Genomic DNA, 12,221 nt, shown 5'->3' with positions numbered 1-12,221 from the left:
TCCTTCACCCAGCATGCACGCTCCCCAAAGCTAGGAACTACATCTGAGCCAAATAGCTCATCTCCTCTCATGCCAAGTGCAGTGTGCAGCCTCAGCAGACACTTCATCAGCTTTGACTGACCGACTGAAGCTCCCTGGCCCTGAGAGACCCTGCGCCTCAGCCCGGGTGGGCCAGTCGGTCTCTAGGCTGGCTGAGCCCAACCCCCTCTGTGGTCCTACCAGCCGCTCGTGCTCCAAGTCTCCCAGGGGAAGGCACACACCATCTAGGCTATGCCTGCCATGGCTCCTGGGTGGTGGTGGCTGCCTGTGGCTCCTGGGTGGGTGGTCTTTCCCCTGCCCTAGACAAGGCTCCAGGAAGTCACTAGTCTAGATACCTACTGACCAAGGGCAGAAGGGGATCCAAGGTCCCTGACCCTGATGCCTCACAGGTCTTAATCCCCTTACAGAAGGTCTTGGAGAGCCCCGCCCCCAAACTGTAGCCCAAGTACAGTCTGCCAGATAACACAGTGGGTAGAGCGCTAGACCTTGAGTCAGAAAGACCTGAATTCAAATCCCGCCTCAGACACTGACGAGCTGTTGTGACCCTGGGTAAGTCACTCTAACTTCTGTTTGCCTCAGTTTCCTCAACAATAAAGTGGGGGCAACAACAGTACCTACCTTACAGGGTTGTCGTGAGGATCCGATGAGATAATATTTGTAAAGTGCTTGGCACAGTGCCTGGCACAAAGGAGGTGCTTTAACAAACACTTATTCCCTCCTTCTAAGCAGGACAGTTTCTCTGAGGGCAGGGGTTATATCTCCCTTGTCAGACTTGGAGCTCCTGAGGCCCAGAAAGTTATGCTTCACCTCCACTCTGGGGGTCCCTGAGCCCGGGGAATGACCCTAAATGACCCCCAACTCCCACAGGATGGCTGGGGGCAGGCCAGGACTGCCACTGGAGTAAAATCAATGACTTTGCTACTCTTGACCAAGGCCCCCAGACACCCTGTGACTCATCCCAGGGGGACCGGCTTTTCTGTTCCTGACTCTGTATCTCTCTCTCACACACACACAACACACAAATACACCGAGAACAAGAGACACACAAATGCTGACTCAGAGACAGACAGACTGGCATGTGTACATATACCATCCCTAACACATACACACGAATGTGTGTGGCCAGTCCCTTCCCCCTTACCAGAGGTCTGGTTGTTCCTGAGAAACTCCATCTGCAGCCTCTGGCCAGCCTGCCTGGCCACAGCCAAGGGTGTAGGGGCTGCAGGGTCCCCTGAGAAGCAGTTGATGGCCGCCCCGCAGCCCAGCAGGGCCTGTGTCTCTTCGAGGTCAGTGGTGGTGACAGCCACACAAAGAGCCTGGGGGGTGAGATTGAGCTGGCTCAGGCCCAGGAGAGAGGAGAGAGGATGCTCTCCTGTTCCTCCCAAAGCTCCCCCCTCCCATAGCAATGGTAGCCAGACCCAGGCACAGGGAGTACCTGAGAGCAAAGAGAGAGGGGGAGGAGGGAAGGGTGTCGAGGCAGGGCAGGGGAAACAGGACAGGAGAGAGAAAGAAAAAGGGAGAAAGGAAAGAGACAGGAGTAGGGAGAGCACAGGGGAGGAGGGAGAGATAAAAACAGGGAGCAATCAGTCAGTCAACAAGCATTTGTTAAGAGCTGTGCCAGGCACCATGCTAAGTGCTGGGGGTACAAAAAATGACAAAAAGTGGAGAAACCAGGAGGCCAGGGAAAGAAGGGGAGAAAGAGAAAGCTCAAGGCGGGGGAGGGACAGGAAAAGAGAGCACCCAGGGAGATGGAGAGAGGGACCCAGGGGAAACAGAGGGCAAGGAAGGAGAGAGGGACAGAGCAGGAGACATAAAGGGACGGTCCTAGAGATGGAGGGAGGCAGAAGGGTCAAAGGGAGAAAAAAGAAAAGGGAAGAGAAGCGGAGAGAAGCAGACAGAGATTGGGGGAGACCGAGGAAGAGAGAAGAACAGGGAGCTGCAGAGGGAGAGAGTGGAAGGAGACAGTCTGAAAGGAGAGATGGACAGAGCCAGGAGACTGGGGCCAGGGGGAGGGGAGAGATACAGACTCACGGATGGGAGAGGAAGGGAAGTTCCAGAGGATAAAGAGGGATAGACAGAAAGGAAGGAAGGCAGAGGGAGAAAGAGAGGGAAGGAAGGAAAGAAAGTGGCCAGAGAAGGATGGACAGGAGAGAGAGGAGACAAGAATGGGGGAGAGGTGGAGGGGAGGGGAGGGATGTGGGGCCAGGTCAGGGTCACAGCTCAGATCCTGGCTTCATCCTGAGGCTGAGTACCCCCCAGGGCAGCTGTTTCCTGGGTCTGGGTCCTGATCTGTGGCCGAATCCAGTTTAAGCTCAGCCTCTCTTCAGTCTCTCCGGGGCCTTGGGAGGGGAGGGAAGGATAAGGCTGAAGAAGGCGGGATGATTCTGCAGTAGAGTCCTCCCACATGTGAATTCCTCACCACCCGCCTGCTGGCCCCTCCAATGGGAGCTGCCTGGCCCCGCCCAGGCTGCCTGAACCCAGCCAATTCCTTCACCCTGAGTAGGCCTGGCTAGGAAGCCAGACTCTTGGGTCCCACTCGCTCAGAGGTGGCTTAGCTTTGTTTTAGGACTGGTCTGGGGTGGGGCTGCTCAGGAGGCTGGGAGGGATGTTTCACCAAAGCTCATCTTGTCTACAACCCCTGCCTCAGGACACGAGTACACACACACACACACACACACACACACACACCCCACAACCCAGGAAGTGAGCATGTGTACTGAGGGAGGGAAAAGGAGTTAAAACCCTGGGTCCAGCCTATGGCAGAGACGCCGATGGAAAGTTCATCCCAGGTGCCAAGTGGCCCAAAGAAGTCTCCAAAACTACTCATGCCCTGGCCCTATCATGGTGTGGGGCTGGAGCCCCTGAGGGCTTCATGGAGCTTCACTACACCTCCGAGGGGTATGGGGCCTAGGGGAGCTGGTTCGGAGCAGCCCAGCTGGTTTCCATGAGCCCAGCAGGAAATAGCACTGGGCGTCAGGCCTGCTCCCTTTGGCAGGACATAGCAGCAAGAAGGGAGGGTGCAAGACAGAGAGGGAAAGGAGGGGAACAGCTGGTGGAGTGGAGTAGGGGACAGGAGACTTGGGTTAGAACAGAATCATCAGCTCAGAAAACACAAATCACAAAACATCAAAGTTGGGAGGACCCTTAGAACACAGAATGTCGGAGCTGGGAGGGCCCTTAGAACACAGAATGTCAGAGCTGGGAGGGCCCTTGGAACACACAATGTCGAGCTAGGGGGGCCCTTAGGACACAAAATGTCAGAGCTAAGAGAGCCCTTAGAACACAGAATGTCAGAGCTGGGAGGGCCCTTAGAACACAGAATGTCAGAGCTGGGAGGGCCCTTAGAACACAGAATGTCGGAGCTTGGAGGGCTCTTAGAACACAGAATGTCGGAGCTAAGAGGGCCCTTATGACACAGAATGTCAGAGCTGGGAGGGCCCACTTGTAAAATGAAGGGAATGGATTAAACTGGTCTCCAAGAGCCCTTTAGATTCAGGACATTCATCGTACTATGTTCTAAGGGCCCTGGTTATAATCCTGGCTCTGCTACTGGCTAAACTGTGACTTTGGGCCAGTGACCCCTCTCTCTTCTTGTTCTTCCTCTGTAACTAATTCTCATCGACCCAAAGTTCTAGGATGTCCTCAAGTTCCTTGGGATAGTGGGGAAAGCACTAGCCTTGAAGAAATCAGGACACCTGGGCTCGAAATCCACCTCTGAGGGGTTCAATAGGAACTGTGTGACCTTCACCTCTTGGGTCTCACATTCTGCAACCATCAGCAGAACAAGGCAGGGCACTGGAGGGGGTGGTGCCCGAGGTCCCTTAGGTCTCTACTCCTAACATGCAAAAATGGGGTGAACAGTGGCTCTTCTGACCTCCCAGGCTCATTAAGAAGTGCAAACGAGATAAAGGCAAAGCACTCTTCAGACCTTAAATTGTGACAGAGGGTGTCCCAAAAGTCTTATGTTATCAAAGCTTAAAACCATATGAAGACTTTTGGGACACCCCACGTCAGTGTCTTTTATCGTCATCATCATCATCACTATTATTTATTATGTTATAGGAGAAAGAAAGGATGAGACTAGGGAGAAGCCTGTTGGGGTGGGCAGGGTAGAGAGAAGGGGGTGAGGGGTAGGGAATAGGGTACCCCATCCAGACAGACAAAAGAATTCAAGGAAAGTTCAGTGAGGGGGTGGGGGGCCAGATGATCATGAGGACATCAGTGCCAATAACCTGGGACCTTCTGAGGGTCCTTTGCCCCTGGGACCTCAATCCCAAGCCCCAGACCACAAGTGGGGTACTCAGCAGTCCCTAGCACCTCCAACAGTCCAAGGGTGGCACAGCTGGTGGTCCCAGGGATAGCTCAGAGGTACGAGGCAGCCACCCCCCAGAGCACACACTTAGGCTGACCTTATCAAGCTCTTCTTGCTTGCCGAAGAAACGGTGATAACGGCGGTACTTGCCCTCACGTACTTGGCCTCCAGGTGGTGCCGCCGTCCTCAGGGCTGCTGCTGGGGTGCAATGCTTCACTAGGTGGAACATTGGCAGCCCAGAACCTCTTCCCAGCTTCATTCCCCAGATGATGGAAGAGCTGAGAATACAGAATTTGGGGTAGGGGAGGTCAGGAGCTAGCATTGACAGCATCAGTGCCCCTTCCTGACATTCCATGCCCCTCTCTCCAAAAAGAGAAACTGAAGCAAAGAGCCTTGGAAGGGTCTAGCTTAAGTCAGCACTTAAACTTCCTCCTGTCCTAGCCTGGGCTCTGGGCTCAGCCCTTTGGGCAAAAACAGATCAATATTCAAGAATTGGACAGATGGGCAAACATTTAAAGAGCAAATAACCAGATAGACAGGTATTCCAATAAAAGACAGATATTTAGAGAGGATAGATCTATTTAGGAAACAGATTTTTAGGAAGGGAACAGATAGATAAATGCACAGACATTTAGGGAGTAAATAGAGTGGAGAAAGGAGTATTTAGGGAGTGGAGAGACATCAAGGGAACAGAAAGACAGACATTTATCGGGGAGGGAGGGATAGGGGAGCCTCCAGCTGCCAGCTCCGCCCCACCCAACATCTGGAACATTACATCCTGAGGTTCTCAAAGCTTGGGTGGGGGGGGGGGGGTAGGGAGCATCTGTCTGTCTCCTGGTGAGGAGGGCGGGGATTTTGGAAACAAGCCCTCTACCCCAGCTCCCTAACCCAAGATACACACACCCCAGTGATTTCCGGCCAAATATTCCTGTCTGGGCCCAGGAGGGTCACTCTCAGGGGCTGGGCCAGGGAGGGGGCTTCCTCTGTTTTTGGAGTCTCCAGGCTCAGCTGCCTCTTAGATGGACTTCTTTGATCTTGGGGCAAGGCGGGGGGAGTTGGGGGGAGGTGTAGAATTGAGGGTAGTCAAGAGTAAATCCCCCTGCTGCAAAAACAGAAAGTTCTGGGAAAAGGAAAGGGAGAGAATGATGTCCTCACCTCAATCAGATCCTCTGTCCACACTTTCCGGTCCATCTTCAAGCTCCGAACCTTAGAGACAGAAGGCCCCAGCCATCGATGTTCCCCTGGGGACAGAGAGGATACAGGGGTGCCAAGTGCCACAGCTGACCAGGTATGGATCCTTCCCCTTCCTGACACTTCCTTCCCCCCAAGCAGCCACCTTTCTCATATCCTGCCCCTGACCCTGGGGGGTAGACACATACATGGGCAAGAGGTAGACTGGGGGTTGGGGGGGAATGGGACAGAGAAATAGGGGAAGGAAGGGAAGGAAGAAGATGGGCAAGAGAGAAAAGCAGTGTGATCCAATGGAGGGAGCTCTGAGCTGGAAGTCATCTGGGTTCCAGTGAAGAAAGGCAGTTTTCAAATGGACAGGAGGAAAAACTTCCCAACAACTAGACTTAATTGTCTTTTCCCCTGCAGCATCCCCTCCCTCCTCACCTCCCTATTTCTGTGGAGGGCACCATCATTCTGCCAGTCACAACTATGTCCACAAATGTGACTGTCCCCTCTTTGTCGAATCTCATAGATTCCAAATCAACCCATCTCACATCCGTCCTCTTCTCTGCATTCACAAGACCATTACCCTAGCTAAGCCAGGGCCTCATCACCTCTCACTCACACTATTACAAAACCTCCTAGCTGGGCTCCCGCCTCCACTCTCTCCTCCACACAACTGCCAAAGGGATCTTCCTTAAATACAGATCGGATCGTGTCGCTCCCCAGCTCAAAAAGCTTCGGTGGCTTCCTATGGCCTTTCAGATCAAAAGCAATCCTCTGTTTAGCATTTAAAGCTCTGCATCTGATTCCAAACTCTCTCTCTGGGCTAGTTGCACGTTATTCCCCACCCCTCTCCCTTTGTACTCTACATACAAACTGACTCTTTCCTGTACAAGCCATTCTTTCTCCCGTTTCATGCTTTTGTATAGGACGCCTCATGCCTCATATGCCTCCTCCTATCATCTCCAACTTTTGGAATCCCTAACTCTCTTTGAGGCCCAACCCAAGTGCTGATGCCTACAAGATTCCCTGACTAGCCCTGTTGTTAGTGCCCTGCCCTGCCAAGACTATATCTTTATCTTGTAATATTTTCCATTTACTTGTTTGAGAATATGTTGCACCCCACCACCACCACCACCCGCCAGCGTCACTGAGGTCCCTGGTGCTTGGGTGCTAACACAGCGGCTGCCATATAGATCACAATTTTCGAGCTAGAAGAGACCTTAGAGGTAATGAGTCCAACCCCCTCATTTTACATATGAAGAGACTGAGGCACAGATAGGTTAAGTGATTGGCCGCAGAGTCACATATCTGATACGTGTCTGAAGTGGGATCTGAGCTCAGTTTTCCTCACTCTAACTCCAGTGCCCCATTCTCTAAGCCAGGTTTCCTCTCTTAGGATCCCTGGATCCTTCATGGCTCTCTGCTCAAGGGAGCCTCCCACAAGAAGCCATTTGGGGCTCTTCCAGTTGGAAGCATCTGATCACCAGTAGCTTCACCTCGGCCCCTGCACTGAAACTACTTTATACTTAATTGGCCCATATGATCTCCTGGGAGATTGCAAGCACATCATGGGCAGCAACATGCTTGACTTTGTATCCCCAATACTTAAGAAATGCGTGATGAATTGAATCGAATGTTGTAGAGGGAAAGTCCTGCTCAAATAGAGATTGGACCAAGTAATCACTGAGCTAGGCACTGGGAATGCAAAGACAAAAATTAGACTCACTGGCCTCTGAGCTTCCTTCCAGCTCTAAGACTAAGACTCTGGGGGCTTGTGTCCATTAAGACCTTCTGGTCTTTTTACAAGCACTGCCATCTAGCCACATCTCCTTGCCCAGACTCAGTCTAACATTTGAGGCTCTATACCATTTGGCACTTTATTTCACAAAATTCCCCTCATAAGTCTATATTCCAACCAAGCTGAAGGGTACATCCTCTCCCACACTCAGTCTCATGCCTCCTCTTGGCATTTCCTCTTCTTCTGACTTTCTGGATCATACAAGAAGAATCTCTGCTGGCATTCCCAGAACGATGAGCATTTACAAAACCCTTGCCTCATAACAACCTTCGGTGACAGATATTGTGATATCATTATTCCCACTTAATGATAAAAAAAAATGAGCCAGAGCAGGGTAGTGAATTGCCCAAAGACACACTGCTGGTAAGCATCAGACTCCCGGTCTCTGGGCTCCAAAGTCCAGAGCTCTTCACTGTGAATTCTGCCACCTTCTCAAGGCTGCCCTTCTCCAGGAAGCTGCCCCAAGCACGCACCAGCCTCCTATGTTTATGGTGGGATGGCTAAGAGTCACGTACCTGCACATCTCTTGCAATCACAAGGCAGAGGGTGATGGAGGCCCAGTCTGGATGGGGGGCCCCACAGTCTGCACAGAGTCGGTTAGGGGCATCTGCCCAGATCTGCTCGGCTACATCCATGGTGGACAAGGCCTCTGCAATGGCACCCTGCATGGCCTCCAGCCACTCTGCCTTCTCTGACTCTGACTCAGCTGAAAAACTAGGGGGATATGGGTGAGGAGCAAGGCTTGAGGGAGATAATAGGAGACAGCCTGGACAAAGGAGGGATGATGCCAGTATATGGCCCATGGTGAGGAAAGGTAAGCAGCCCAAGGGCTGTGGAAGGTAGAGGCAAAGGTACGGAAAGAGCTCAGGGCTGGAAAGAGGTGACAAACAAAGGATGGAGAAAGTAAGACATCTGCACTTGTTCAACATCAGAATGGATGGGGGTGGGACAGCTGAACGGCCTGATGACAATGGCATTGGAGAAGTTGGTAGTTCAAGGTGGGGGAGCAGCCACAGATGGAGGAGCTGAGAAGGTTGGGTTGTCCAAGATGATAGGATAAAATTGAAGGAGACAAATGGCTTGAGAAAGGAGGGTGTGGAGGGTACTGTTGTATAAGGGACTGATTTGGGGCAGACGACTGAGGTGGTGAGAAGGACTGGGATGGAGGAGGTGGGAGAGCCCAAGACGGGTGAGAAGAGAAGCTTAAAAATGGGGGAGAGGGGGTAAGGAGGGGTCAGTTATCTGAAGGGGGTGAGGCAGCTGAAATACAGAGGACATGGATGAGAAAAGCATGGCTTGGGAATAGCAGAGCTGGGAGTCAGAGGAGCTCACCTGAAGATCCGATAAGGAGTGGTGAGATCAAAGCTTCTCCGATCACAGTCTTTCACATTGCCCACGCTTCATATCAATGAAAGTGATGCCTATACCCATCTGGTATTCCTGGGAAGAAGATGAGGCTAGAATGAGAATTCCAAGACAGCATACGGGGGGCGGGGCGTTTGGAATGGGAGAAGGAGGGGACAAGATGCAGGGGGGATGAGGATATTGGAGAGGATACGGATGCTGGGAGGAGGGGATGAGCTATAGGAGGGGATAAGGGTGAAGGGGGGATTCTGGCCCCTATCCGCCTACTCCCCTGGCTCCACTGGGCTCTTCTCGAGACTCATGCCCACCTCCAAGTTCTTATACAGCAGCACCTTGTCGCCCGGCCACTACCACATAGAGCTTGCTCTTCACCCCTCGAAGCTCCAGGCTGCCAGCTTGGTCTGGGGATCCCAGGGCAGTGAGGCTCCAGGGGGGCTGGCCTTTGAGAGTCGGGCCCGGCCCCGCTGCTCCTCCACCACCTGTTGAAGGGCCTGCACCCAGTCCTGTCCGCTCAGCTACAAGGGGCAAGAGGAGGGGAAGAGCCATCTCTGAGATCCCAGACTCATCTCCTCTCCCTTTCCCTCAGCTCTTTCCTTGCCTGCTCAATGACCACTTCTTGCCAAGAACCCCTACTAGGTTAACCCCCGGCTCTAATCAGGTCTTCATTCTCCACCCTAATTTCCCATGCTCCTTCAGCTCAGCTTGACGACATGTTGTGGGTGTGGGTCTGTGTCTCCTTCAGCCTCGGTAGGATGGCTGGGAGACAGTGCTAGAAAGGATGGCTGTGCCTCCTTCTTAGTTTGGGGGGAGCACTCTTCCTGACTCTCAATGCCCCTTCCTCAGCCCTCCTTTATCCCCCCTCACCATCACTCTCAGCCCGGAAGACAAAGGTCCGGTTGTGTGTGATGACTTCAAACTTCTGGTCACTGATGCCAGAAACTCGAGAGATGGAGGAGACAGGGATGAAACGCTTGGAATAAGCATCCTAGAGCATCAGAGGGGGAGGTGGAGGAGGAGGAGAGCCACCCAAGGGGGAGGGGTCACTCGGAGATCTGGCTCCCCAAGGCCCGACCCTCAAGCTCCCCCAAATGGCTTCTTTCCTTAGCCCCTCCTTGTCTGTAGGGCTAATGAAGGAACTGGGTTCTGGTATGGCCACAGGTAAGGTTATGCCTTATTCCAGGGTGGAGATCAGGTTTCAGTGACTGGCCAGAATAGAATGGGATATGGTGGGAACAAGCGTTTATATAGCGCCTACTGTGTGCTGGGCACTGGGCTCACTGGAGCCTTACAAGAGACTGGGAGAGGTAGAGTAGGTAGAGTGGATAGCATCATTGACATTTTACAGTTGAGGACACTAAGGCAAACACAGGGGAAGTGACTTGGCCAGGGCCCACAGCTAGGAAATGCTTGATTTGGGCTCAGACGTCCTGCCTCCAGTCCCAGCATGCTATCCACTGAACCACCAGCTACCTTAGGATCGATATTCTACTGGGGGCCAGGATTAGGGCTCAGTCTGGGGACAGAATTGGATCTCAGTCCGATGCCTGGGTCAAGACTCAGTGTGGGGTCAGAGTTGTCAGGGGCCAGGGTCAGGGCTCAGTCCAGAATCTCCTGGAGTCTCACCTTGTCACTGTCAAAGTACCGTAGGTAATCAGAGTCCAGCCTGACCCATCGCTTCTGGTAGATGTAAGATCTGGCGCTGTAGGATATGTGGGGCCTTAGGAGAAGATAGTCATAGGCAGTCAGGTTTCCAGGGTCCGCCACTCCATGGTCAGGGACCCACAGACAGGTTTCATGGGATGGAGACCTGGGCTAGGAAGACCTAGGAGGCCTGCTTTGCCATCCACCTGGAGAGGTGGGTGGCCTTCAAGAAGAGATTCCAAGGTTGTGGGGGCAGAGGGAACGACAAGAGACAAGATGAGGCAGCCTCTAGACTCTGAGGCCCATGGAAGGCCAAGATGGTGGAGACTGCTGGGGAAAGGGAGGGGAAGAATCTTCACAGAGGAAGGGAACTAGGCCAGATGACCTCAAAGCCCTTCCTTGCTATATGCCCCAAAGCCCATGAAAGAGAGATCTCTAAGAACCATCCACAGGAAATTTCTAAGCCCTATTGATGGAAGATCTTAAAGCCAGAATTAATTGACAGAGCACATTCTCCAAACACTATGAACAAGGGGCATGAGTGGGGCACGGGGGAGAAGGAGAGACTGTAGGGTCATCACTCACCCCTGAGGTGGGTTCTTGTCCAGCCAGCCAGCCTTGATGACAGGTGTGGAGGAAGTTGAGGTCCAGGGCGGTCCCTCCATAGGATTTGGAGGGAGCTCTGGGGCTGGGGTGTTGCTGAGGCTTGGGGATCTCAGACCAGTATCATCCCATATTCCACTGGGGAAAGCATAGGGACAGGGTAGGTAAGGAGCAATCTAAGGAGGGGACCTCAGAGACAGGGGAAAGGAGGAGTGGTGGGCATTTGGAGGAGCCCCTGATGGATACTGGAGGGACACCAGAGAAGGCAGCTGGGAGGAGGCCACTCCCCTGGGGGAACAGGAAGAACCCGGGGAAGGAGGATCTTGGCTCCTACTTGGGGATGTCCTCATAGTAGTGGGAATCCTCCGCAAGCTCGTCACCTTCACTCAGCAGACTGCCCACGCTCACAGTCCTCAGGACATCTTGCAGGGATGGCTCCTCCTGCCCCCACCAGGGACCCCGATCAGGCTCTTCCCTCTCAGGGTCCCCCCACCCCTCTACCTAGCCCTCCCTTCCTGGCCCCTCCACCCCCAAAAGAGCCAAGGCCAGTTTCACACTTTCTCTACATTACCTCGCCCATCACCCCCCACCCATTCGCATTCACACAGACACATCCAAACTGGCACATGTATACCCACAGAGTCCAGTCTCACTGGCCCTCCTCCCCACCTCCACTGGCGGTTGAGCTTAGGTAGGAATTGGTAAGCCCTGGTTAATCCTCCCTGCCCTTCCAATCCACCCCTAAGGGATCTAAGAAGAAGGTCCTGTCTTGCTTAGACTGCCAAGTGGGTTTGGGCTGAGCAGGACAGCTTCCTTCAGGCTTGCTGTCCTCTCTTCTGTACGATGAGGGGGTAGGTGAGGAGGCACAAGGCATAGTTGAGTTTTTGACCAGCACCCTCCAGCTTCCACATCTCCCACATTTACTGTGCTCCAGCTTCCCCTTCCCCCAAGCAGACTGTGAGCTCCAAGATGGCAGGGATTGTGTCTTACATCTAAATTTTGGATCCTCCCAGATCCTGGCAGAAAGCTCTACATATGGCAAGCGTCTTACATGTTTGCTGTATACGTCCTATGGTTACCCTGCCCTGTGGACCCAGTGGCCCCCCATCCTCTGCCACCTAACTTCATGCTAAGGGCTGGAGACACTCGACCCTCCCACCTTTTCCCAGGGTTCCCACTCTGTGGATTGGACAAATAGATGAGAGAGACAGCATTTCCTGTAGAGATGGACAGACAGACAAAAATGTGGCCCCACACAGACAAAAAAGACAGAAAGACAGCCTCGTG

General features: G+C 53.1%; 1 protein-coding gene across 1 annotated transcript in view; it reads right to left on the bottom strand.

Annotated features, from left to right (window-relative positions):
- The window catches only part of ARAP1 (ArfGAP with RhoGAP domain, ankyrin repeat and PH domain 1), a 108,374-nt gene that overhangs the window by 34,836 nt on the left and 61,317 nt on the right, over positions 1-12,221 (bottom strand). Inside the window, 16 exon segments of the mRNA XM_036744554.1 lie at positions 1,181-1,355; positions 4,449-4,507; positions 4,510-4,536; positions 4,539-4,629; positions 5,507-5,592; positions 7,841-7,858; positions 7,861-8,039; positions 8,658-8,725; positions 8,727-8,765; positions 8,999-9,031; positions 9,033-9,107; positions 9,110-9,193; positions 9,535-9,675; positions 10,314-10,407; positions 10,917-11,072; positions 11,269-11,375. Coding sequence (XP_036600449.1) covers positions 1,181-1,355; positions 4,449-4,507; positions 4,510-4,536; positions 4,539-4,629; positions 5,507-5,592; positions 7,841-7,858; positions 7,861-8,039; positions 8,658-8,725; positions 8,727-8,765; positions 8,999-9,031; positions 9,033-9,107; positions 9,110-9,193; positions 9,535-9,675; positions 10,314-10,407; positions 10,917-11,072; positions 11,269-11,375 — 1,432 coding nt within the window.

This window comes from Trichosurus vulpecula, chromosome 2 (assembly GCF_011100635.1).
Source record: "Trichosurus vulpecula isolate mTriVul1 chromosome 2, mTriVul1.pri, whole genome shotgun sequence".
NCBI classification, from domain to species: domain Eukaryota; kingdom Metazoa; phylum Chordata; class Mammalia; order Diprotodontia; family Phalangeridae; genus Trichosurus; species Trichosurus vulpecula.
Note: the sequence above shows the minus strand (reverse complement) of the source record. Positions and strands in the feature narration are given on the sequence as shown.